The sequence below is a fragment of the Pseudonaja textilis genome, chromosome 18 (genome assembly GCF_049901715.1).
Source record: "Pseudonaja textilis isolate UNSWEBS1 chromosome 18, rPseTex1.2, whole genome shotgun sequence".
In the NCBI taxonomy this organism is placed as follows: Eukaryota; Metazoa; Chordata; class Lepidosauria; order Squamata; family Elapidae; genus Pseudonaja; species Pseudonaja textilis.
This window is the reverse complement of record NC_142007.1, coordinates 4,772,643-4,799,472: the sequence shown is the minus strand read 5'-3', so window position 1 is coordinate 4,799,472 and position 26,830 is coordinate 4,772,643. Positions and strand designations below refer to the sequence as shown.

At 46.7% G+C, this 26,830-nt stretch overlaps 1 protein-coding gene across 1 annotated transcript; it reads left to right on the top strand.

The window, feature by feature from the left end:
• The first annotated feature begins 4,047 nt into the window (after positions 1 to 4,047).
• LOC113446218 (solute carrier family 2, facilitated glucose transporter member 5-like) lies at positions 4,048 to 24,954 on the top strand. Its single transcript, XM_087915135.1, has 22 exons — positions 4,048 to 4,072; positions 5,696 to 5,880; positions 7,074 to 7,166; positions 8,120 to 8,262; positions 8,641 to 8,765; positions 9,428 to 9,544; positions 9,971 to 10,096; positions 10,262 to 10,455; positions 11,112 to 11,222; positions 13,826 to 13,912; positions 14,742 to 14,861; positions 18,842 to 18,940; positions 19,061 to 19,221; positions 19,737 to 19,861; positions 20,047 to 20,199; positions 20,285 to 20,410; positions 21,240 to 21,427; positions 21,802 to 21,912; positions 22,821 to 22,922; positions 23,849 to 23,924; positions 24,095 to 24,222; positions 24,805 to 24,954. Exons 1-22 carry the CDS (start codon positions 4,048 to 4,050, stop codon positions 24,952 to 24,954), a joined length of 2,745 nt encoding a protein of 914 aa, XP_087771261.1.
• The last annotated feature ends 1,876 nt before the right edge of the window (positions 24,955 to 26,830 follow it).

Sequence of the window (26,830 nt, the reverse complement as noted above, 5' to 3'; positions counted from 1 at the left end):
TCTCTCTCTCTCTTTCTGCCACAGATTTTTCATTACTAGTGGGCATTATAGCCCTATTTTCTACAATTAGTAGTATATTGTTGCTGCCTTCTCCAGAAAGTCCAAGGTTTCTGTACTTGCAGAGGAACGACAAAGAGAAAGCAAGACAAGGTACAGCCACGTGAGTCTGGCATTACGGCCTTAGAGCCACTCAGCTGGGCCGAAGGGAGGATCCGACCGATAGCCCAGCTTCTGCCCTTGAGATCTGCAGGGCTTGGTGGCTCCTTCCAAGTGTAGTCCCTTTGCCAATCGTGGGCCCATAAGGGGACCACATTTTGGATGGTTGTTTAGGACGTCCCTTTGGTCTGTTGCATACTTTGGTGGGGGCGCTGGTTTCAGAGGGGAGTTCCGGTTTGCAGCGCTTCGGGACAGGCAGGAATCCGCGATTGTGCGCGGTTTTTGCCTGTGCTTGCCGCTGGAGTGCCCCGAGCCACCCGGCTTCAGGGCTAAGCCACCTCCGTAGAGGGTGGTGAAGATAGGGGGGATCTGGCCAGATATTCTTAACAATTGTCTTAACAAAAGTGGAGATGTCAACCCTTTAGCCTCAGTTTTCTTCACCACACTCCTTGCTCCGAAGAAGACGGAAGCCATCATCCCAAAGGTTGCCTCCCAGGGAAGTCCTTCTCTTGGTGAAATGGAATGAGGGTCTCTTGGACCATCCGAGCCCTTCTTAACCCCAGGGTTAAGACCAATTGCATGGAGGGCTTGGAAACCCACCACGATACTGCTCTGCACATCTTGTCTTCTCCTCCTCTTCCTCCCCGTTTAGTCTTGAAGGAGCTGAGAGGGGAAGAAGACGTAGAGGAGGAGATGGAAGAACTTCGTCAGGAACACCTTGCCGAAAGTAGCCAGAAGAACATGACACTGTGGAAACTCCTTCGCTTCCGCAGCCTCCGGTGGCATGTCTTCACCATCATGGTCCTGGGCTGTGGAAGTCAATTGGTGGAAATAAACACGGTTAGTGACTTCCCTGAGCTATCTCGCACAGGGTTTTGCTTTTTCACAGTTCAACTTTGGAGTCTCTGTCCTTCCCCAAAGTGCCGAATGCTGGCTTGTAGCCAGGAACAGCATTTCTGGATCCACATCCAGACTCTTCCTGGGTTCCAGGATAGCAGAAGCAGCTGTTACATTTTACAAAAGGGCAAAGTGTGATGGAGTGAGGCCTGGATTCCCAGGAGGGAGGAGCTGCCTTCCAGAGAAGCAAGAGACAACACAGTTGAGATAGTTAGTATGAGAGAAATAAGGTGAGGATGGTTCCTCCTTAACAGTTCCCAGAGTCTAAGCTATATGATGGTTTAGTTTGGCATGATTCTGTCTGCCGGAGACGAATCTACATAGAAGAATTGCAACAGGGGCTTTTAGAGCCTGAACCAAGTTCTATGTGTGCCTCTATCTACACATCTTTTGTCTTTGATTACAGGTTTTATCTTTTGCGGAGCAGAGCTATGAAACTTTAGGACTGTCCACCAAAGCTGTGAATCTCATCCCATTGGTAGGAAACTTGATCATCCAGCTGATGCTTCTGACAGCCGTAAGCGACTGTGAATCCCCACTTGTTTGCATTATCTGCCACCTCTGTCACCCCACCAACTTAGAATAATGTACCCCAAGCACTACAACCAGCAGGGGGCAGTTCAAATGAGCAAAAACACGATAGGAAAAGCAAAGACCGGAATCATTTTCAGCCTTGATGAAGAATTGTGGGCTCCTTCGTTTGATGATCCTTTGGTTTGTGTTCTTGGCTGTCCTGAACCGTCAATCCTTTTTTTCTAGATTTGCACCGTCGACTCCTTGGGGCGGAGATTTCTCCTTTTGAGTGGCTTCTTGATGTGTAGCCTTTCAAATATTGCCCTAGTCTTCACTTTTAAGGTAGGTTACCTTCTTGCTCTCAGCTCTGGGGCAATTTAAATGCCCCTCCTCATTAACATCCCTGTGGGTTTTTTTTCCCCACACATACAAATCTTCCCAGCCAGTTAAAATTGATCTGATGAATTTCCATCAATTTAATTCAGTTGGTCAATTTCACCAATCTGTCAATTTCACCTAGTTGCTCAATTGCACCAATTTGTCAATTTCACCCAGTTGGTCAGTTGCACCAGTCCATCAATTTCACCAATCCCTCAATTTCATCCAGTTGGTCAATTTCACCGATTTGTCAATTTCATCCAGTCACTCCATTTCGTAGAGTTCATACCAGTTTTCTATTGATGGAGGATCCTAAACCCTGTGGATGATAGGAAGTTGGTGGAAGATGTGGAGTCAGGCAGGCCGGAAGGAATACTACTGCTTTGATGATCACCCCACAAGTGCTTCCTTCTTTCCCCACAGATTGACACTCCTGCAGCAGCCTTCATCAGCATTATTTTGATTACCCTTTTCTTTATGGGCGACGTAACAGGACCAGGTTTGTGATTGGATGGGATACGGAACCTTCTCAGTGGGAGAAAACCGGCAGGGGTGGGATTCTATAGGTTCTCACCTATTCGCTAGAACCAGTTGTTAACATTCTAAGCAGTTCGGAGAACCGGTTGTTAGAAGAAATTACTGGGCTAATCCTGTAAGGAAGGCAGGAAGGAAACATTCTGGTATTGCTTACAGAAACTGCCTCTCCATTAACCCTGATTACATTCTTGGCAGGACGAGACTTCCTGTCTCAGGAACTTCTCTGGAGTTTTTTTCCCCCTCCTTTGCTGGTACTTTGCTTGTGTGGAGGGACCATTCAAAGTTACAATGGCACTGAAAAAAGTGACTTAGGACCCTTTTTCATACTTACGACTGTTGCAGCATCCCCACAGTCATGAGAGGCCAGGCGAGGAGATGCGTGCCTCGAATTTGAGTGATATTGAGTGGGCCACACCCAGCCAATAACATGACCACCAAGCCACGGCCACCTAGTCACATGACCACCAAACCACGCCCACCAACTAAGCCACACCCACAGAACTGGTTGTTAAAAAATTTGAATCCCACCCCTGGAGAAAAAAAAAAACAAGGGAAGGTTGGTGGTGGGAGTGGTGTTTTTTAAAAAAAAAAAATTACAAGACCTCCCCTCTTCTCTCCGTTTAGCTTCCATTCTTTTCCTAGTTATCGGTGAATTGTTCCTCCAGTCGTCCCGAGCATCTGCATACGTGCTAGCAGGATACATCAGTTGGGGAGCCAACTTTGCCTCGGCGTTACTATTTCTTCTGACTAAAGTAAGGCAGGTGGTCCCAAAACCCCCCAGCCAGAGCCCATTCTCGGGCCATGGTCTATTTGCAACCGGGCCGCTCGAGCAGCAGGCTGTTGCACGTGTGCCCAAATGCAGCTTAACTTGCATGAGAGGTGGGCTATTGCGCGTGTGTATGTGTGCATTGGGGCACAAGTGGAGTTGCCTGCATGGGTGTGTGCTGGCCCACAGCTCACATGGCCCTGTTCGCCTCTCCCACCCCTCACCCCCCTGGGCTGCTAAATAGCAAAAGGTTGGACACTGCTGACCTAATTTGGAAATTTAAAAAGTAAAGAAAATATATTACAGAAATATTATTTAAAAACTCCATAGGTTTGTTTTTTTTTTCCCAATAAGGAGGTGACCATACCGCAGAATTCTTTGTATCTCGTGAGCCTGCTGAGTTTGCTCTCAGTATTTTTTTAATTTTTTGTTTCTGTTTCCAGTCCTATCTTGGGCCTTACTTCTTACTCATTTACTGGCCTTTTATAGTCCTCACCTATATTTACATTTTCCGAGCAGTCCCGGAAACCTGTGGCAAGACGTTTCAAGAAATCCAGGAGAACGTGGCAGCCTGGACCTCCAAAAACTTTAGAAAAATAATGGCTGAATAGAAACGGGGAATCTCTTCCCCCTGTTTTCAAAATTGACCTGGAATTTAAAAAAATGAAATAAATCAGAATCTCTCTGCAAGCTGGATGGATTTATTTGTATTATTTTTAAGTGTACAATGCTACATAGTAGTTTGGCCCTCACCCCCAAAAAGATCGGGTTGTAAGCTTAACAGAGATGTGTAAGCGGAGATGTCGGGGGTGTCAGTCCTGCGAGGTAGGCCAAAGCTGAAAATATGGCACCAGAGCAAACAAAAAGTATAGACACCATGTGCTTTACTGCTCAACTATATTACTGTAACAGGAAACAGGAAAGTCAATAAGAACAAAAGTGTCATGCCCCTGTTGGAATCTGATTCTGAGGGAGAGGTGGAACAGCTGATAGGGAGTGGCAGTGTGGCTCGATGGCTGTGGGGGAAACTGGGGAAGGGCACAGTCTGGCTGGGCATTCAGAGGAAGACCCAGGCCCACCCCCCTTTTCATCCTAGGGCAGGCAGGGAGGAATAGAGAAGGGAGCAATATGAGTTGCATGGTTTACGGGGGAGGAAAGGGCCCTGATCTCCTTCATTGTCTGCAGCTGGGAAGACTGTTTACAAGGGCAAACTGCACACGGCAAAGCTGCTGGAAGCAAAGCATGAAATTATTCTGGTTTGTCAAGTCTTATCTGAGTTCTGGCTTCCTCCCAGGTGTGTGTGTTTTGTTATCTTTTGACATCTTCAATCCCTTATCCTGCCCTGTCTTGTTAATTGCTGCAGTGTGGTTTGTGTTGGTTTTTATTTATAATTTATATGTACTTTGAGTTTGGAGGGAATTTCTTCCCTTTAAAAACTGTTCTTGGGAGAGTTTTTTCCCCAGCCGATGATAACTGGACATTGGGGGCCAAGTTGGAAGTATTAAAGGGACGTTACCTATTTTTGTGACTTTGTTGCTTTTGTGCCACGCCCCTTTGGGTCATCACAAAAAGCATAGAGCAGGGATGTCAAACTCAAGGCCCAGGGGCCAGATCTGGTCCACGGGGTGCTTAGATCTGGCCCACGGGACCTCCCTGGAAACAGCGAATTCGTTCCAACAGTGAATTCCAACAATCTTTAAGGCCGCAGGCCCTGAGAATGGGCTTTCACCAGGCTATATATCTCAGCACTTCCCAAAACGTCTCGGTGGTGCCAGATTGGGGTGGGGGCGGGGTGGAGAGCTGAGGCAAGCAAGGGTTTAGTATTGTATTGATATGTGGGAAATTGATATGTGCCTGACTTCACTGCAATCAGCATCTCTTAGTAAAAGTAACTTTTCACTCCAATCGAATGGAGTCGATAGTTTTTCCTTCCTAGGAGCTGAGACTGTGGCAGGCCTGACAGTTATTTACCATTAATTATTTAGTTACCATTAGTTATTTACCAGTTATTTACCATTAAGTTATTTAATGAGCATACTGAATAAACAGGCATGGGACTACCCATCCAGACACCAGGGCCTCATTTCAAACCCAGATTATTAAAATAAACGATTTGCAGATTAGAAAAAAAGGGTCAACGCTCAAAAATTGCTGCAACATGGTGGCCTGAAGGAAGGACGAAAGCAAAGTTTTTTGGGGGGAAAACCAACAACCTTCCTTCTCTAACCCATCCTGGCCCAAAGAAAAACATGTCACTCAAGCACAAGTTTATTGAAGAAGGCAGAAAGGTCCCCAAAATGGAGTTCTCTGTTCAAACTCGGTTCCTGTTTACAACAACAACAAAAAAAGGCATTTAACTAGGTCAGTGAAATCCACGGGAAATGCTTTTCTGCACTGTGCAGTGTGTCTTTGTATTTCTATACGTTTATTATTTGTTTTGGCAACCAGAATACAAGGCGGAACAGAAAAACCTCCATCCAAGGTTTGCCTTAAGGCCACCGGACTTCCATATGGAATATAACCGATCTTACGTTCCCTATGGAAATGTATGCAAATCAGCATCTAACTGCCAACCGCTTCTCCCGGAATGTTCCCGCCTCCTTTCCCTGATTGGCTCCATCTGCGCCCCCGGGGTTCGTTCGAAACGGAATTCGGCTGAGCAAATGCAGTTTTGTCTCTTTTTCACGCCATGGGACACAAAAAATCTCAGTGAGTTGACATTTATATTCCCATCCTTTTCTTTTTCCCAGCCTTAAATGCCACATCTGGAGACTGGCACTCTCCAAAAGGACTGGCAGGCAAGTAGTGGAAGACCAAGAGGGTGCCAAACAACTTGGGCGAATTTACATATATATATATATATTTTAAAAATAACGAATTAAACACAGATCTCTCAAGCTGACGTTTGAAAGAAAAGATGGGGGAAAGTTTGTTGTTTTTGTCTGACCCTCTTCCCTCTTTTGAGAAATGCTGTCTATCGGCAGCAATGGAGCCTCCCTGATCCGCATCAGTCTACCTTTGAACAGGAGCCACCCAGGGAGCACAGGTTGCGGAGGCTCTCTGGCTGGTTTTGGGGGCAGCAACAGCTCTCAAATGTGTTTGAAGAACGAACAAAGGGACAGAGTTTTTTCTTGCTTCCTTTTCTTTTTGACTTCATCAGGGCTCCCATCTCCAGAAGGGCAGATGGCAAAAGGGAATTGAAACCCAAAATCCGAAATTATGTGAGTTTGGCGTTATCGGATAAGTTGGGGCGAGACTAAGATGGTGGTTCTCTTGATCGGTTATTGTTTTAGCCTTCAGCCCAAGGCAGGGCGTAATTTGGGGCTCACCCCAAAATGACACAATTAAAAATTATTTCTAAGGGAGGTTTTCTGTTACTCCGGAATATATTTTTAAGGCAGCAACCTTGGCGTGTCCATGAAGCCTGATATAAAATCAGTGGTGGGATATAAAAATGTTTATTACCAGTTGTGTGGGTGTGGCTGGGTGGGCGTGGCAGAGGAAGGATACTGCAAAATCCCCATTCCCTCCCCACCCCGCTAACCTGCTTTCCAGCTCCGTTCTCCTGTGCAGGGCAACCCAAGGAAGACCCAGCCGATCAACTGGGACTCAATGGGAGGCAGAGAATAGATGGGGTTGGCGGGGCCAGTCAGAGGCGGGATTGGCCGGTTCTCCGAATGACTCAACATTTTGGCTACCGGTTCTCCAGAACTGGTCAGAACCGGCTGAATGCCACCTCTGTATAAAACCACTTTACCTTTTTGAAAAAGAAGAAACATGGCTTGCACAATTCCAGTAACCATTGTTTGTTTTCCTTCGCTTAAAGCTGACCACCACATTGATTATTTCGATGTTGGTTTCCTATCTCGGATATTTTCAGTATGGCTACAGTCTCTTTCTGGTGCATCACCCAGCTTCGGTAAGTCTCGCCAAGTAAACCAGGGTTTGTCTGGCATGGGGAGCACCCCGACTGTCTCCTTAGTAATCCTGTTCGAATATTTTGGGTGAACCTGGGTAGCGTGGCACCCCGGCTGAGGTTTTGTTATTTTTTTTATTAAGCATATAACATGCAAAGGGGGAAAAAACCCAAAGTGATAGGAAAATGGGAAAAGGAAAGAGAGAGTACGAAAAAAGAAGGAATAAGAGGGTGGCAGAGGAGGAAGTACCATCAAATACAAAATACAATCACAGCCTCAATTTTTTATGGCTGCAACTTAAGTACTGTGCCATAAATGTGTGGGTATGTGCATAATGGTTATCTTTTGAAAGCTAAATAGAATGGAATTTCATTTTAATGTATGCTGATTAGTGTACATTTAAAGTGGCAATAAAGTATTCTATTCTATTCTATTCTATTCTATTCTATTCTATTCTATTCTATTCTATTCTATTCTATTCTATTCTATTCTATTCTATTCTATTCCACTCTACTCCACTCTATTCTATTTTCTATCCTATCCTATCATCCTATCCTATCCACCAGCTCTATAGCAAATAAAACTAGTTTAATCAATAAAACCCAACGTTTGTTTTCTTTCTTTCTTTCTTTCTTTCTTTCTTTCTTTCTTTCTTTCTTTCTTTCTTTCTTTCTTTCTTTCTTTCTTTCTCTCTCTCTCTCTCTCTCCCTCCCTCTCCCTCTCCCTCTCCCTCTCCCTCTCTCTCTCTCTCTTTTTCTCGAGCACAAAGTCCAAGATCGGTTTCCAACTAGAAACAAAACTTTTTTCACTGTAGCTGTTCTGCGACGCAGTCTTTTAAGCATTTCTTGTGTACCCTCACATCTTAAATTTAATTTCTGGCTGACCCCCCCAAAAATGGGAAATCTCTTCTTTGCTTCCTCACCTCGCTCAATTTTCCATTTTTTCTTCCCTTAAGCTTCTTGTCTCCAACTTGACAAGGGAGGAAGCGAAGAGCTTGAAGTACTTCTGGTTCATCTTATCGCCCGCGGTCATATTCTTCCCCATAGGAGGGGTGACTGGCATTGTGCTGTTCAGTGTCCTGGTGGACAAATATGGAAGGTAACAGAAGTGGCGAAACGATGTCGGGGAGCGGGATCTGCACACAATTTCTCCATACCATAGAGCGAAGCAAATGTTAACGCTAGGATCTCCTGGTGGTCTCTTTTCCAGGCATTACCCTATACTGTACAGGTAGTTCTCAACTTATGCCCACAATTGAGCCCCAGATTTCTGTTGTTCAGCGAGATGGTTGTTCAGTGAATTTTACTCCATTTTACAATGTCTCTTGCCACGATGGTTCCAGTGCTGCTGTACCTTCGAACTTTCAGTAAACAAACTGTTGTTAAGTTGAACACTATCGGCGTTTTTCTTTTAAACTAGGTTGCTAATACCTTTTCGGCCCTGCCTTCTCCCCTTCCCTGTGCCTTCCTTTTGCAGAAAGTGTCTCTTGCTGTTGAATAACACCTTGGCTTTCTTCGCCTCGGTTTTTCTCTGCGTATCCAGTAGCGTCCATCTCTTCAAATTCACCGTGTTTGCCAATTTCATAATTGGAATATCTTCAGGTGAGTTGATCTCCGAGGTGTTTGGGGCTGATCTTCCACTGGGAACCAGTCTCCGGGGTTGGTTTGTTGATATTTGCCATGACAATTTGGGGGCGCTGAAGAGACCAGCCGCTTTCTTGGAGATCTGGCTCTTCAGCGGTGTGGCTAATAGTAGACCTGTTCTGACCCCGCTGTACGAACAGACGAACCCTCTGTAGTTAAATAAGTGATTCCTTTAATTAGGAGCATCAGCAACTCCTGCCACACCTATTCATTTCCACCCCCTGCCTTTTATCCCCAGAGCTGGGAGGTGGGGGGTGTTCACTGGCAGCAGTGGCTCTTCCGTCCCAAGGGTCAGCCCATAGATTTCCACTGCTCTCCTCTCCTCTGCCTTCTGCACATCCGCAGTCAGGCACTGGATCCAGCTGTTCCTCTTATTCCTCATCAGCCACCTCCAGACCTGGGGGCTGTGGACTCTCCATCTGAGGGCTGACAGATGGCCCAGGCGCCATGTCTCTGCCAGCTCTTCTCCCTCAGAGCTCTCAGCTTGTTGCTGATTCTGATTCCTACACCTCCTCGGATTCGGCTGCTGGAGGGACCGGCGGCTGACCCCTCACATCTCTGTTCAATGTCCTTGTTCGACTTAGGGATTTTTTCCTGCTGTGTCCCCCTGTACCTCTTAGAGGTCTCTCCCACTCCCGTAAGAGGATTCATAACTACAGCGTCAGCCTTCTTCTTCAGCCTCGGTGTTTTGTTAGGCCATACGCTGGGACTTCCGCAGATTTTGGGGAACAAAGAAGGTACGTGTACGGATCGAATCGTCATCGCAACAATAGCTCCCTCGAAGCAGCCCGTCAATCCTGGCCCCACCAGCACCCTTCTGCCCAAGCAGCATGTCATAAAAGGAAAGGCAGAGGGGCAGGAAAAGGAAGGAGAAAAAAAAAATCAGGCATAGATTCCAAAAAACAGCAGAATGCAGAAGAGGCTGAGCCCGAGGGAGGAATCAAATACGTCATAAGTCACGAGTCCTTGCACATCCACAAAAGATCTAAGTCCAGCCCACCCTGAATGCCTCTCTTATTGCCTACGCATTTCCCTTGACCGTTAGTTGGTCAGATTCTTGTAGACAGCTTAAGCTTGCAATAATCCTGTCTGAATCGCCTGATTTCCCCAGCGCTTGAAGTTGTCGGTCCAAAATGCCATTTTTTCTCCCCCTTTCTTCACAGGTTTCCCGTTCATGGCTATTGTACTGGGTGTCATTGCTACCATTTGTATTTTGCTTCTCATTAATTGTCCGGAAAGTCCTCGGTTTATTTTAATCCAGAAGAAGAACGAAACCAAGGCAAGAGAAGGTAAAGAGACCCTGCTCGTTAGCGAAGGCCTCCTAGCTGGATTGCAAGGGTGAACTCCCGGTTGGATCGCCAAGAGCTGATGCTCTTTCCCTGTTGTTGTTGTACGATGCAAATTTACTCTTTGTCTCTGAGCCCATGTGAACGGTCTTCCCTCTTTCCAACCAGTTTTAAGAAGCTTGAGGGTCCAAGAGGACGTGGGGAATGAGATCCAGGAACTCCAGGAAGAAGAACTTTACGAAGTCCTGGCCAACGAGAAAAAGATGACACTCTGGAAATTTTTATGCGTTCCGAAATTCCGGTGGTCCATAGTCACCATCGTCGTGTTGATGGCCGGAAGTCAACTTTCCGGCATCAATGGGGTAGGGGGAAAAAAAGCACCCCAAATCCTTATTGGAATCCCCCCCCCGCAAAACCAAATACAATATGGATCCCAGGGTTTGTTTCACGTGGGAATCATGTCATCTCCTCCCTTTGTCGAGTTCCTTTCTCTTTTAAGGACGGCGGATAGAACGCCCAAGTCTCCTTCTTTCTCTTTTCCCTCCCTCCAAAAAATTGTTTTCCAGTGTGTCTGTCAGGATTCCAGCAGTTGCCCTAATTAAATCATGAGCCTCCAGCCAAAGCTTCCAAAACTTCAAAGGATTTATTAGGAGTGAACATGTCAGCATGATCTGTATGAAGCTGATTCTGAGACACGTAATATACTATCACCTATGACTCTGTTTCCCACACACACACACCCCTCTGGGTGTATCATCATTCATATTCTCCAACGAAACACGTCCATAGCCAAGAGTCATCAATCATATTCTCCAACTAGGAATTTGCGCAGCTTAGTTACAATCTTTGCAAGATAAGAACGGAATGCACTTTCGGTTTTCAAACTGCTCCACTGCTCTTTCAAATTTCTCCCCTCCCCCCCCCTTTTCTTCATGGCAGCTCCAAAACATCCATAGAAATGTTTTATGAGTTGACCGTGTCGTCTTCATCACCATCTCTGTTTTTCATCTGGATGCAGATGTTCTTTTACATCGAGAAAATCTACATATCGATGGCGTTACCCAGGTCTATCTCAGATAACATTTCTTCAGGCATCCACGTCATCAGTGTCATCATCGTTGTCATTGCGGTAAGTGGCTCACTTTGCCATCCGGCTTCGTGGCCAAACTTCAGGGCAAAACCTCAGGATTTGTCCACCTTCCCGCCTCCCCCTTAAAAATAAAATAAATCCAAACGTTTGGGTCTCCAAGCGAGTCTGAAGAACAGGAAATAAGGGTGCCAGGGAGCCTCTAAATTTATTATTGAGCAGAGTTGGGTTAGTTGGGTCAGGGTTCCAAAGAACCGACCCAATGCAGTCAAAATTCCATGGCCAAGGTGCTCCCTAGAGTCCAAATGTATTAGGTACGTCATATTGGCACATCTGGTGAAAATCCAGCTCTGAAGATCTGAAGGGACTGTGGAGGTTTTCACGTCTAATCTCTGTTTCCATCCATTGCTTCTTAAATTGCCTTCTGGAAAATAGTTTGACCCTCCCTTTGTCTTTGTAGGAACTGTCACTCCTACTCCTTTTCACTAGACGAGACATACTTGGTTCCTGCAACCGTTCTTCATATGTTTTAGCCTCCAGCCCCCTAATCCTCTTCGTTGCTCTTCTCTGCACTCTTTCTAGAGCCTCAACGCCTTTTTTTTTGTTTATAATATGGTGACCAAAAACCGGATGCAATGTTCCAATTTTGGAATTGCTAAGCACACGACTAGGGTTGGAAGGGACTTTGGAGATCTTCTAATACAACCCCTTCCCCATGGCGAGGGATCCTGTACCATTCTGGACAAAATCCAAGGGTCCTTTAAAATATATATATATATTTTAAAATATATATATACATACATACATGTATGTATGTATGTATGTATGTATGTATGTATGTATGTATATTGCAAGACCTGACATTTTTCTAGTGGCAGCAGATCCTGAACTTGCTACCTTGGAAGAAATACAGAATGGAGAACTCTGTGTGTGTGTGTGTGTGTGTGTGTGTGTGTGTCTGTGTGCGTTGGTTTGGCATGGAGGCCTTGGGGAAAACTCACCACAGGGTGCTGGGAGCCAGCCAGCCCCCTCAGAGTCTAGGGCTCTGATCCCTGTTGCCTTACCCTTGATATCCCCCTCTCACCATAACTCTGTCCCAGTGGTGGGATTCAAATTTTTTTACCATGGGTTCTGTGGCTTGGTGGGCATGGTGTGACTTGGTGAGCGTGGCGTGGCTTGGTGGGCGTGGCAGGGGAAGGTTACTGCAAAATCCCCCTTCCCTCCCCACCCCACTAACCTGCTTTCCAGCTCCGTTCTCCTGGGCGGGGCATCCCAAGGAGACCCAGCCGATCAGCTGGGACTCAGTGGGAGGCAGAGAAGAGATATGGGGTTGGCGGGGCCAGTCAGAGGTGGTACTTGTCGGTTCTCAGGGGTGGGATTCAAATTTTTTAACAACCAGTTCTGTGGGTGTGGCTTAGTTGGTGGGCATGGCTTGGTGGTCATGTGACTGGCTGGGCATAGCCAACTCAATATCACTGACATTGAGGCACGCATCTCCTCGCCTGGCCTCTCATGACTGTGGGGATGCTGCAACAGTCGTAAGTGTGAAAAAGAGTCATAAGTCACTTTTTTCAGTGCCATTGTAACTTTGAATGGTCACTTCACACAAGCAAAGTCCAGCAAAGGAGGGGGAAAAAAAACTCCAGAGATGTTCCTGAGACAGGAAGTCTCGTCCTGCCAAGAATGTAATAAGGGTTAACGGAGAGGCAGTTTCTGTAAGCAACACCAGAATGTTTCCTTCCTGCCTTCCTTACAGGATTAGCCCAGTAATTTCTTCTAACAACCGGTTCTCCGAACTGCTTAGAATGTTAACAACCGGTTCTAGGGAATAGGTACAAACTGGTAGAATCCCACCCCTGCCGGTTTTCTGAATGACTCAAAATTTCCGCTACCGGTTTTCCAGAACTGGTCAGAACCGGCTGAATACCCACCTCTGCTCTGTCCCCTCAATTTTTTTTCCTCCTAGATCAATTTGGTTGAGGCGTGGGGCTGGCGCCTTCCTCTAATCATGGGCTTTATGATCTGTAGCATGACCTGCATCCTTTTAACCTTCACACTGGAATTCCAGGTTTGACAGCTCTCCTCCTTCCCGCAAGGAATTCCCCCTTCCTGAGCTCCCCCACCCCACCCCAATCTTATCCTTGCTGGGAGGGCGCGGCCGGTGGGACCACCTGAAGCTTAGAGAAAGCTGGGTGCCGGCGCAGGAGGAAAGGGTCTCCTCCCCAAAGCTACCTGGCTCCCCTTCTCGCTTTCTTTCCACAGGAGCAGAACTACGTAATGTCTTTCCTAAGCCTGGTTTTAATTATTATCCTTTTAATTGGACATATGCTAGGACCAGGTAGGTGAGCAGGCTGAACCACGCCAAACTTTTGCTAGCAACCCCAGGCAGCCCTGGGATCTGCAAAAACAGGAAATGAACAAGACTTGGTCTACAAGGGGGCTTCTAGTCTAACCCCTGGCAGGAGGCCTTATACCCACCCTGGTCAAGCCTTTTCTTTTCCTTCCTTCCTTCCTTCCTTCCTTCCTTCCTTCCTTCCTTCCTTCCTTCCTTCCTTCCTCCCTCCCTCCCTCCCTCTCTCCCTCCCTCCCTCCCTCCCTGCCCAGGTCCGATCCGTCTGGTCATTCTTGGAGAACTTTTCCTGCAGTCGACCCGCGCCACAGCCTGCACCGTTGGATACGCTGTCCTGTGGTTCACTCGTTTTGTCTCTGGCATGATCCTGATCCAGCTGGAGGTGAGTCCTCACACAAACAGGAGTTGGGTGGGTTGCCCCTTTACAAGAACCTCGGATGGCCTTTGGGCCCCTCCGCTGTCCAAAATATCCCGTGAGAGGGGGGGGAGTCTTCAGAGTCACGATTCTGGGTCGCAATCCCCATGCGGTGCACACGACACCGATGTGAAGGCTTAGATACAAACCAGGTTTACCCAGGGGTGGGATCAAAAATCTCAACAACCAGTTCTTTGCTTGGTTGCTGGGTGGGTGTGGTCATGGTGGTCATGGCTTACTGGAACTTCCGGGTGGGCCATTGTTTGCTTTCCCCAGAGTCTGGAGGCTTCTAGGAGGGCGAAAACAGCCTCCCCCGTGCTCCAGAGGCCCTCTGGCAGCCGGAAACAGGCCTGCAAGCTCCCAGAAGGGCTGTTTTTCACCCTCCCAGAGTTTCTGGTGGACCCTGCACTTACCTGCATCTAAAATGGGCTGCCTGGAAGGGGTGGAGTGGGGTGGATGGGGCCAGTTGATTGGTTCAACTCCCGGTTTGGCGAACCGGATGTAAATTTAACATCCGGTTCGCTCAAACCGGTCCAAACCGGCTGAATCGCACTCCTGGGTTTACCCCGGAGGGTGGTTGTGTGTGCTGGAAATTGTAGAGGAGACAGACCAGATGTGAGGGACACTCTCAGACGGGGGTTGATATTGATCCGAGCAGATTCATTCGATTGGCGGATCTGCTATCGAGCTGAGTCGATGCGAGCAGGAGTTGAATTTCAGCCGGGACAACGGGAAGCGAGTTTTTGAAATCTTGTCAAGTTAGAAAAACTCTCATGTCCTTTCGTTCCCTTCCTAGTTACTCCTGGGCCCCTACTCTCTGCTGGTCTACTGGCCCTTCTGCGTGGCCACCTTCATTTATCTTTTCAAGATGCTTCCGGAAACCAGGGGCAAAACCTTTGTGGAGATCCAGTTGGCTGTAAGAGAAAACAAGTGAAAACAAAGTCCGCACTGAATCGATTTAAAAGAAACGATGGCTGGTTTATAAACAGAGGCCTGTGGGATGCCTCATGGCAGCCTTTCCGTGTGTGTCACCTGATGTTCCTTTATTTTTTTTGGAGGGGGGGGAAGATAAATTACTCGTAGGAGGTCTCCTTTTCCCACTGGATCTCAGTTCTTCCGTTCCATCGGGATGCGCGAACCAAGAATTTGGCACGACGTATTTCAAGCCTCTTCCTTCTGCAGATTTTTCTGGGATAACCCGCTAAGAACTCAAATAGATCTCTGTGGAAGATCAGTCCTCCGTGCATCGGGATGTGCCTTGGGCACTTTCACAAAATGGCTACCAAGGTGGGACGTGGCCGGGAGGAGAGCCACGCGTGTCTGTGCAACCGTCCCTGAATTTCGCGACCCAAATCTTTCTTTGCAGCCTCACTTTGCAGCCCTCAGTACCGTTAGCAATAAAAGATATATTGGAGGGCATCTTCTGTGGTGTCACTCTTCCTTTCATTTTTTGTTTTTTAATTATTATTTTTTAAAAGAAGCTACAGTCACAAAAGCTGTGGAGGATGTTGCTGTGGAAGGAAGCAAAAGGTCTCCAAACAACACACATAAGTCAGGAGTAGTACCGAGGTCATGCAAGGAAGGAGGGAGGAGGAGGAGGGAAAAAGAGAGCAAACAAACGAGGAACTTATCATTGTGACCAGCTAGGAGGAGACCCACTGATATATAGGGGCAGTCCTCGACTTACAACCCTTCATTTAGTGACTGTTCAAAGCAGAGGTGGTATTCAGGAGGGTCTGACCCGTTCTGGAGAACCAGTAGCGGAAATTTTGGAGAACCAGCCAATATCACCTCTGACTGGCCCCGCCAACCCCATCTCTTCTCTGCCTCCCATTGGATGCCAGCTGATTGGTTGGGTTTTCTTTGGTTGCCCGGAAAACGGAAAACAGAGCTGGAAAGCAGGTTAGTGGGGTGGGAAGGGAATGGGGATTTTGCAGTAACCTTCCCCTGCCATGCCCACCAAGCCACGTCCACAGTACCGGTAGTAAAAAATAAATTGAATCTTACTACTTACTTCAAAGTTACAACAGCATTGGAAAAAATGTGACGGATGACTGTTTTTCACCTTTGCAACATCCCCGTGGTCATGTGATCAAAATTCAGATGCTTCGCAACTGCCTCCTATTTATGACCGTAGCTGTTCCTAACTTAAACCACCACAGCGCTTCTATCATGCCCTTGTTAGACTCTGAGGGAGAGGAGGAACAGCCAACAGGGAGTAGAAGTGTGGCTCCGAAGGTTGTGGAGGAGGCTGGAGAAGGGCAGAGACCGGCTGGGCAGTCAGAGGAGGACCCAGGCCCATCCCCTCTCCATCCTAAGAGACGGAGGGAGGAACGGAGGAGGAAACAACTTGGCTTATGAGAGAGGAAGCGGCCATGATCCCCCTCATTGGTTGCAGCTGGGGAAAATAGTATATAAGAGAGACGGTTAAAACACAGTGTTGCCAGAAGCAAAGCATATTTTATTTTGGGCCAAAGTTATCTTAGTTGGCGTCCTTCCAACAGATTATGCCTTGTTATTTCCTTGAAGTTGGTAATTACTTATCCTGGTCCATTGTGGAATTTCCTTCATTGTAGTTTGTTTTGCTTTTTTATTTCACCTCTATCTGCTCATTAAGTTCGGACTGTATTGCTTTCTTTTGAAGACTATTTTTGAGTAAGTTTTATCTCCAACTGCGAATTATTGAACAGTGGGGCCAAGTTGGAGGCATTAAAGGACATTTATTTACGTTTTGGATTTTGTTACACTTGTGTTACACTCCGGGTCACCACAGCTTTGCTTAAGCAACTGTGGCAAGGAAAGCCACAAACGGGGCAAAACTCACAACCGATGTCTCACTTAGCGACCAAATTTTGGGCTCAATTGGGGTCGTAACTCGAGGACTACCCGTAATTGTTTCCTCAGAATGCCCGAGCCCTTCTCACACACACACACACGATAAATACATTAATTGACTCCCCTTATGCTTCCCTTCACCCACAATTTTCCATTTTGGGGGATTTTCCCCTTTTTATGGCTGCAGGAGGGAAGTGTGTTTTGCATTTATGGGTACCTGAATTCTTTATTGCAATATTAACATTAACCATGGGTTAAATATTGTTGAAACCAATTTTAATTAATAACTGTACGTCTTTAAAAAGGCCAAATGAGATCACACGAGGGTGAGTGTTTTTTACATTCATATCTCTTCTCCAACATAGGATCACTTTACTGAAATATTGATATTACTACCGTAATAACGTTCATAATGATCAAAATAGTGTGAATAACAAATGGGTCCCTGGGAAAAAGAATTAACTCCTTGGACGGCTGCAACTCCGTAAATGGCCACGGGATGGCGGCGTTTTCTGCCATTGCCATCTTAAATTTTGAACAGCCCAGTTTTAACTCTGTTTGACGTGGTTTAATTTGGTTCCTCGTATCTGTTCGTGTTGTTCAGAACTGAGGCTTCTTATTGAAATATTAGTGTTCATAATAACGTGAATACTGAGGAAAATAACGCGAATAACGTGCAAATAACGTGCAAAATAACGTGAATCAACGTGCAAAAAACCCTTTGAGAAAAAGAATAAATCCTTTGGCGGCTGCAACGCCGAAAACGGCCACGAGATGGCGGCGTTTTGGGTCTCCACCGTCTGCTCTGAACGGTCCATTGAAACCCAGTTTAACGATCTTTAACTCGGTTTCCAAGCTCATCCCCAGGGGGTTAAATCTTGTGATCCTGGTTACTTTCTCAAATAGCTCCCTTTCTCTTTCCTGGGAGAACCAGGTTAGAAACAAAACAAACCCCCAAGCTGAATTTCAATTTAAGGTCATCCTAGTACATATTTGATTGTGGCCAAAACAATTTTGGGAAGAAATGAGGCTTTTTCAAGCCCCCACCCCAAGTCCTGCTGGCTCCGATGCCCATAATCCCCCACCTGAGCATCAACCGGGGGGAGAGAGGGGGCAATGGCAGTTGGGAGTCCAACTCCTAAGGGGAAAACAGCCTTCCGTGTTAATCTTGCACTTGGAATGTCCGTTACTGGAAATTACTGGACACTCCTTGACTTTGTAATTGCCGATTGGGGGTGCTGGAAATTGCAGCCCCCCCAAAAAAATCACCTGCTTTGGAGGGTGGGGTTCCCCAAGACCCTCTGGGGAGTTTGAAAACTTAACCAACGTTTTCCCCGTTTAGTTTGTTTTTTGAGCTTGCGCCTGATTTAGAGCGATGGAGCCAACAACCGCAGAAGAGAATATCGCTGCTTGGGGACGGGTGAGCCGAGGGATTTGGGCAAAGGGGTTGGTCTCTCCCGGGAGGGGTGGGTGTGTTTAAATGTGGTCCCATAAACCTAAGGTGAGGGGTTTCGACAGCCGAGGACGCAGCGAAGAAGAATCTTTGTAAATCGAGATGCTCTCGGTTTCTGTTGGGACTTGGTGAAGATGGCACCGAGTGCCTTGCGTTCCCTTTCCCGCAGATCCTTGATCCTTCCCTCAAGGTCTTTTCTATAATCATTTTGGGGGTTTAATTCTCTTTCACTGATGCTTCTATCTCCTTCTCCAGCTTCTCCTCCTCCTCCATTTTCTCTTGCAGCTCCTCCTCCGCCATCTTCCCTCGCTGCCGCCGCCTCCGTTTCTCCTTCTCCATCTCTGCCTCCTCCCTTTTCTTCTCCATGACCTCCTCCTCCTCCCGGTCTTCCTCCTGGTCCTCTTCCTGGTCGTCGTCCTCCTCCTCTTCCTCCTCTCCTCCTTCTAACCCTCCTCCCCGCCATCCCCGTCCTCCTCCATCTCGGAGAATGGTGAGTACCACCCAGCCTGGCAAGGGAGACCAACAGGCCTCACCTGGGAGGGGAGGCCAGAAGTCTTAAAAAAACTGACACCCCCCTCCCCAATGCCCTCCCTTCTTTCCCTCCCCAGATGCTGACCAGGCCCCTTGTCCTGGTGACCCTAATATCTGCCTTTGGCTCCTCGGTCCAGTACGGTTACAACGCCTTTGTCATCTTTTACCCAGCCAAGGTAAGCCCCCTCTCTTGTCCCAAGGGATGGATGGGTGAATGGACAGACTGGTAGATATTTTAAAGACAGGAGGCCACCTGGGCCACTCCTCAACTGGTGTCATTCTGCTTCTCCTCTTAGTACATCCAAAACTTTTACAACGAGACGTATCGGTTCAGGAACGTGATCAGCATCGACCACAGCTTGCTGAAGTTCCAGTGGGGTCTCACCGTTGCCTTTTTCCCATTTGGGGGTTTCTGTGGGACCCTCCTAGCTGGACCTCTGGTGGACAGCATTGGCAGGTACTCCCTCCCTCCCACACCTGACTTCTTCCTTCCTCCCTTTTATCCTCCCTCCCTCCCTTGTCTCTTCTTCCTTCCTTCCTTCCTTCCTTCCTTCCTTCCTTCCTTCCTTCCTTCCTTCCTTCCTTCCTTCCTTCCTTTTATCCTCCCTCCCTTGTCTCTTCTTCCTATCTTCCTTCCTTTTATCCTTCCTTCCTCCCTCGTCTCTCTTTCCTTCCTCCCTCCCTCCATTTTATCCTTCCCTCCCTCTCTATTTCTCTCCATTTATTCCTTCTTTTTTCCCTCCTTCCCTCCATTTTATCCTTCCCTCCCTCTCTACTTCTCTCCATTCCTCCCTCCCTCCATTTTATCCTTCCCTCCCTCTCTATTTCCCTCCATTTATTCCTTCTTTTTCCCTCCTTCCCTCCATTTTATCCTTCCCTCCCTCTCTATTTCTCTCCATTTATTCCTCCCTCCCTCTTTTTTCCCCTTCCCCCTTTCCTTCCCCTCTTTTTCTTGTCCCTTTTGTTTTCCAGGAAAGCAACGCTTCTGGTTAATAACCTTTTGGCCATAATCGCGGCCGCCTTGGTCATCGCCACCAAACCGAGACATGCCCACGAACTTCTGATCTGTTCGCGCTTCTTTGTGGGAGTCTGCGCCGGTGAGCGACAGTGCCGGCGTGGCGGGGTGTGTGTGGAACCCCCCTTCCCCCCAAAAGCTCTCTTCAGCCGCACTCGCTCTGCCAGCCCCACCCAAGGTCTCTCTGTCCCCACAGCAAAGCCAGGAACCTCCTTCGATGGCCACGTCAAAATGGTGAGGGGGTCCTTCTCTTGCTTCTCCAAACAGGGATTGCTTTCAGTGTGGTCCCCTTGTACCTGGCCGAGATCGCCCCCCAAAATCTGCGTGGGGCGCTCTGCACAGTGGCCGACCTTTCAATCACCTTTGGCAGTCTGTTGGCAGAAGTCATTGGCTTCTGCGAAGTCCTTGGGACCGAAGAAGGTAAGGGAGAAAGGAAACCTATCTTAAATTGGGGCGATTCTGGCCTGGGAGGGTCAGCGATCCTGAGCTACGACATCTTCTTCAGGTTGGCCCGTCTTGTTAAGCCTTACTGGCATCCCGGCGTTGCTCCAATTACTGTTCCTCCCGTTTTTCCCCGAGAGTCCTCGTTTTCTCCTGATTCAGAAGAAGGAGGAAGAAGAAGCCAGACAGGGTAATGATGGACTGATGGATGGATGGATTGGCTGATTCATTATTGATTGGGTCAAGTTCTTCTCAAACCCAGTTTTGACTTCCCTGAGGCTTCCTGAGACCGTAATTAAGCACAGGCTTAGTCCAAACACCTCTTGTTTTATTTCAACACTGGGAATTATGTTCATTCCCAGCCAGTAATGAGTCCCAAACAGTCCCCTGAGATAAGCACCCACCTTTCTCTCCTTTGAATTGCTGCCAACAACTAAAGGGCCAAATTCACTGTAACAAGCCAAAACGAAGTACAAAGTCCACACAGACCTTCAAGATTAAATACAAACAGAGGGAACAACTTTGCTTCCTGCAAAGGTTTCTCTACCTTTGCACCTCCTTTATACCTGATGGGAGGGGCAATCACCTCCCAGCCTTACTCCCGAGTCGCCCCTTTTGTCTCAGCTACTCTTACCTTCTAGCAGCTCTGCGCATACGCGCACTGGGAACAGGCTCCCCTTGTTCCTCTGCCTCGCTGCTGCCAGACTCCAGAGGCTCCGGAGTCAGCACTCCACTCTCAGATGCTCCTGGCCCCATCTCTGCATCGAACTCAGGACCCTCATCCAAGTCCTCCCCAGACTCCCAGACTCCCCCACTGAAAGGTTCTATGTGCCAGTTCTGGCATGTGTGCCCTAGGTTCACCATCATGGCTCCAGAGGGTGTGTTTTCTTGTCCTCCTCTCTCAATGAATTCTGGGCCTCCTCCTCCTCCTCCTCCTCCTCCTCCTCCTCCTCCTCCTCCTCCTCCTCCTCCTCCTCCTCCTCCTCCTCCTCCTCCTCCTCCTCCTCCTCCTCTTGTAGCTTTGAAGACGTTGAGGTGCTCGGACGATGTGGAGGAAGAGATGGAACAACTCCAGCAAGAGGAACTGGCGGACAGGAAGGAAAAAGATATGGACGTGATGAAAATCCTGTATTATCCTGGCCTTCGGTGGCACGTGGTGTCTATCGCAGTCCTGATGGCGGGCCAGCAGCTCTCTGGGATCAACGCGGTACGGAAACCTTCTGGAGCACTTCCCAACCGCTTTATCTGGAGCACGGACCTCATGTTCCTCAGGACCATCTGAGGTGGTAGGTCCTGGAAAGAGCAGTCTTCAGATCCATTGTTGCCAACCTTGACAAAAGTTGGCCAGGCGTGGACTTCAACTCCCAGAATCCCCCAGCCAGCCCAGCCATGGGGAATTCTGGGAGTTGAAGGCCATCCCCTCTTCCCGTTTGCCACGGTTGAGAAAAACCGATCCAAAGACTCCTCTACCGGAGACCCTCCGCCTCACATGGTCCAATCTCAGGAGACCAGAGGCCCGGTCTTCCTCCTGCAAAGTCAGTGAAGGAGCGGGATGAAGTATGGGCTTTGTTGTCCTTCCAGGCCCACTATTACGCGAAGCGGATCTACTTGTCCTCGGGGGTCAGCGATACGATAGTGTGGTACATCAGCATGCTGTTATCTCTCTTCCTGATGGTCATCACAACACTGGTGGTAAGAGGCTGGGAATGGGGGCAACCTCCTCCTCCAAGCTTTTAATGGGTCCAGATTTGAAGGCCTTTTTTTGGAGCGGGGCGGGAATAATCAGATTAAGGAGAAAGACGTAAAATTGATAAGTGGCTTCTCTAACTGTCGCAGAGAGCATCTTCCTCTACATTTTAGCGTCTTCCTCTACATTTCTGGACTTGGGTTTTGCTGAGAACAAATGAAAAATGGACGGACACTCTCTGGATTATACTATTTTAAAAGGGATATATATGGGAAGAAGGGAATTTGGGATGTTTGTGAAAAGATAGGTAATCCTTGAATAATAACCAGCGCTGACCACAACATTTCTGTTGCTAAGTCCTTCAGTGAGTTTTGTTCCACGTTACGACTTTCCTCGCCACCGTCACTAAGTGTAATCCCTTAATCCTGGTTGTTAAGGGAATCAAAAGTACACCTATAGACTGGTTGAAACCAGGCTTAATAACAATCGCTGTGAGAGGGATCTTGGAGTCTTAGTGGACGATCAATTAAATATGAGCCAACCGTGTGCGGCGGCAGCCAAAAAAGCCAACGCAATCCTAAACTGCATTAACAGAGGGTGTCCATCAGGATCAAGGGAGGTACTAATACCACTCTACAAAGCCTTAGTAAGACTACCACACCTAGAGTACTGCACCCAATATCCAGTAAATCAATGACTGGACTTCTGTCTGGCGGGAAGGGGTTGAACAAATCCCATTATTATCCATTATCCAGCGGCTGAAAATAATTATCGAGGAGAAATTCATTCACAACAAATCGAAGCACCCTTCCTGATGCTGTCGTAACTCCCAAATTGTTGTTAAGCAATTGGTCGTAACTTGAAGGAACTTGCCTCTGTGCAGCCCATTTAAAAAAAATAATAAATTCTCTAGATCTGCATCATTGAAAATTCAGGGCGAAGGATTCTTCTGATCTCCGGCTTTGGAATCTGTATCATTGCTGGCCTTTTTCTATCCATGTCTCTGCAGCTTCAGGTGAGTCATTTCCCTAAAGCCCTATTTTTATTTTTTATAAGGCAACCTTAAAATACCCTTATTTTCATTTTTCCATGCAATCTTTAAAATAAAACCTCACTTTTATTTTTTAAGGCAACCTTAAAAACACCCTTATTTTTATTTTTAAGGCAACCTTTAAAAACCTTATTTTTATTTTCTAAGGCAACCTTAAAAAAAACCTTATTTTTATTTTTTAAAACAACCTTAAAAAAATCTTATTTTTTTATTTTTTAAAGCAACCTTAAAAAACCCTTATTTTTATTTTTTTTAAGGCAACCTTTAAAAAACTCTTATTTTTATTTTTAAAGGAGATTTTTTGTGGGGGAAGCCGAGGCATTTTCCTTCCTGCCTTGATGCCCGGAAAAGCGACATCTAAGTAGCCCTTGAGTTAAGACCCCAACTAAGCCCCAACATTTACGTCGCTAAGCGAAACATTCCATTAAGTGAATTCACCAACGTCCTTGCCACGATTGTTAAGGGAACCGTTGCATTTGTCAGCTTAGTAACACGGTCGTTAAGTGAACCTCGTCAGAAGGTCGCAAAAAGGGATCGCGTGAGACCCCCCCCGGGAACACGGCCACCGTCATAAATACAAGTCCATTGCCACATGCATCCGAATTGGGATCACGCGGCCCCAGGGTGGCGGCAGCGGGTCACAAGTGTGAAAAACGGCCGTAAAGTCAATGTCATCGTAACTCTGAATGGTCACTAAACGAAACTGTTGTAAGTCGACTGCGTGTATTTTTGTCGATTATGCTCCCCCTGGGGGGGAAATTTGCCTGAATATTTTTTTTTCATTTATTTAAATGCGTTGGCCACGGAAATTTTAATGCTAAGAATATAGAGCAAGGAGAGTTTTTAAACAGATGCATATCCTGATTTTGTGTGTGTGTGTTTTCCGGCAGAAAAACATCCCCGCCATGGCATATCTGAGTGTGTCGTTCCACACCATCTTCCTCATCGGACAAACTACCGGTCCCAGTAAGTATCTCGGCACCGGACCGTTGCAAATGCAAAGGGGGGCGCATGTTTTGAACTTGCGTCCTCTATGAAATATGTATATATATATATATATATATATATATATATATATATATATATATATATATTGGGCAGATCAGTCGTTGAAACGTGCTGTCTTTTGCACCCAGATCCGGTTCCCAGCGTGCTGGTAGCTGAGTATTTCCTCCAGACCTGTCGGTCCACGGCTTTCGTGGTCGCCGGAAGCATCCACTGGATTTGCAAATTTCTCATTATTGTAACATATCTCCACATGGAAGTGAGTCCTCTTTTAATATATATATATATATATATAGCCCCACCCACTTTGACTTGGCCCCACCCACCCTCCCTGTTACCCTCACCCTCTCCTTGATTGGGCCCCACCCATTCCCGATCCCTTCTCCACCCACTTTGACGTAACCCCGCCCATTCTGGCTAGCACGCCACCCAGCCCTCGATGCCCCGCCGCCCACCACGAATCCCAGCTCCGCCTACTCGGCCTACAGCAGCCCCCCACCCATTCTCACTCTAGACCCAACCCACTCTTCCGACTAGCCCCGCCCTTTCCGTGCAGCTCCCAAAGACCTTGTCTTCAAAGGAGCACAAGCCGTCGTAGAAAATGAAAATGAATGGGTTCCTGGCCCAGGTGTTGAAGGAATGGGCCTCCCTCTTCAGTTCCACCAAGAACCTTCTGCAGAAGGCGCGGCCTGCTCCTGGATCACTCCAGGGTTAAAGGCCCTGGTTCCCGGTTCAAACTCTGGGTGTAGGAGGAGACGCTGGATTCTTCTGTTATGATGGTTCAGAAGATACACCTCCATTAGGATGGATTCTCCAACCATGACTTTCTTTCTCTCCCTAGATCGAACTAGAAGCCTACAGCTTTCTCTTCTTCTGGCCGTTCAACATCGCCACCATTTTATACATAGCCAAGATGATCCCCGAGACCAAGGGCAGGAGTTTCCTGGAGATTAGAAGCGTCCTGTCTCGCCACCTGGCCCGCGGGTCTTAAAATGGCGGACGTGGGACCTTCTCTGTGGACCTTCTGGGCTTCCTTCGGTCAAGGGAAGATGGACTTATGAGATCTCCGCTTAGTTTGCGGGGGCAGGCGGTGCCCCCATCTCTTCTTCCAGCCCCCAGCCCCCCCAGACGTTGAACTGTGGAGGTGGTTTGGCTTCTCACCAAGTTGAGGAGCACCAAGTATTTCCTTCAGTTGGAGGGTCCTGGTGGCTGGAAGAATCGGATCTTTTCCGATGACCTTTGACGGAGGGACGGGACGATTTGGAAAGACCTTGCTCACCTGACTCTCAAAACAGGATCTTCAAAACATATTCCGGAGTTGTTTTATTTTTGCAATTTTTTTTTCCTGGAACTTCCTTCATTCTCGTTTTAACTCCTGTATTTAAAACCTTCTTGGTTCGAAGGTTGAGATGACCCAAACTCCCTCTGCGGTTTGTTTGCTTTAAAATATTATTATTTTTTCTTTTTTTTTAAAAAAAAGAAATACATTTATTTATAACCTTGCAACATCGTATGTTCTTCTGTCAGTCTCCCGTGGTCTTTTATTTATTTGCGGGGAAAATTAGGTGTTGGGGAAAATCGAGAAGGAAGGGAAATTTTAGATTTAGAAGTTGGAGTCCGAAGGCAGAACTGGCAGGGCTTAGAAAACAGAAAAATCACACTTTAATTTATTTCCTTTTGTTTACCTGTATTAAATATAGTTTTTTTATTTTTTTATTTTTAAATAACAAACACAAACATAAAACAACAAATAATTTGCACAGTGTGTCTGTCGGTTGGTATATATTTCTTGTGCCTAATGTCTAGTCTTTTCCTCTTATATTTAAGTTTACATTCAAATTATATTAATCAACTTTCCATGTCATGTTATATTATTATTACACCATCCTTAGACTTTTAATTTCAAGTCCGCCTTCTCCTTTTAGAGCAAATGTCAGTTCTTACTGATTCTAATTCATATTATAATCCATTCCATAATAATCAGGTATAACATATCATTACTACTGTGTTATATTTACTATTGTGTTATATTTATACATAATACATTTCATTTTCCTATTTTGCTATCTAGCCATCGATAATATAAATCCCATATTTTATAATATTTTTTTCTTCTTGCTCCTGGGGTATTAAATAGAGTTAACTCAGGTTTTCTCAGTGGGAGGAAAACTTTCCGTTTTTATTTTTTAAAACTCTTCCCAGAATGAAGGAATAGAGTCCTGGACTTACGACCTCAATTTGAGCCCAAAATAATGTTGCCAAGCGAGATATTTGCTAAGTGGATTTTGCTCCATTTTACAATCCAGCCTCCGTTGTTAAGTGAATCACCGCAGTTGTTAAGTTAATAGCACAGTGTTGTTAAGCGAGTCTGCTATTGGCTTTGCTTATCAGAATGTCGCAAAAGGGGATGACACTCTAACCGTCATAAATATGAGTCAGGGCCAGTGAACGTTGATCACGTGACTGGATGGTGGTGGTCCTGCAACGGTCGTAAGTGTGGAAAACAGTCATAAGTTCCTTTTTTTTCAGTGCCATCACTCAATGAACTGTTGACAGTATACATACTATAACAAAACAGCATAAAAATGATGCGAAAGGATAATAAACCCTGTAATATAAAGTGCTCATGTAATCGAATGCCATGAAATGGCAATGCGGCGATGGAATAATATAAAAGGATAACGTAACATTTATGAACAATAATAATGGATCCCAAAAACCTGCCTGAGTGGGGGGGGGGGCGGGGTTGGAGTAGATGACCTCCAAGGTCCCTCCCAGCCCTATTATTCCGCGTTCTAATATCCCTAGCTCCCTAGTTTGAACTGGGAAGCCTTTCTCCAACAGGAAATGGGTTTCTCATGAGGAGG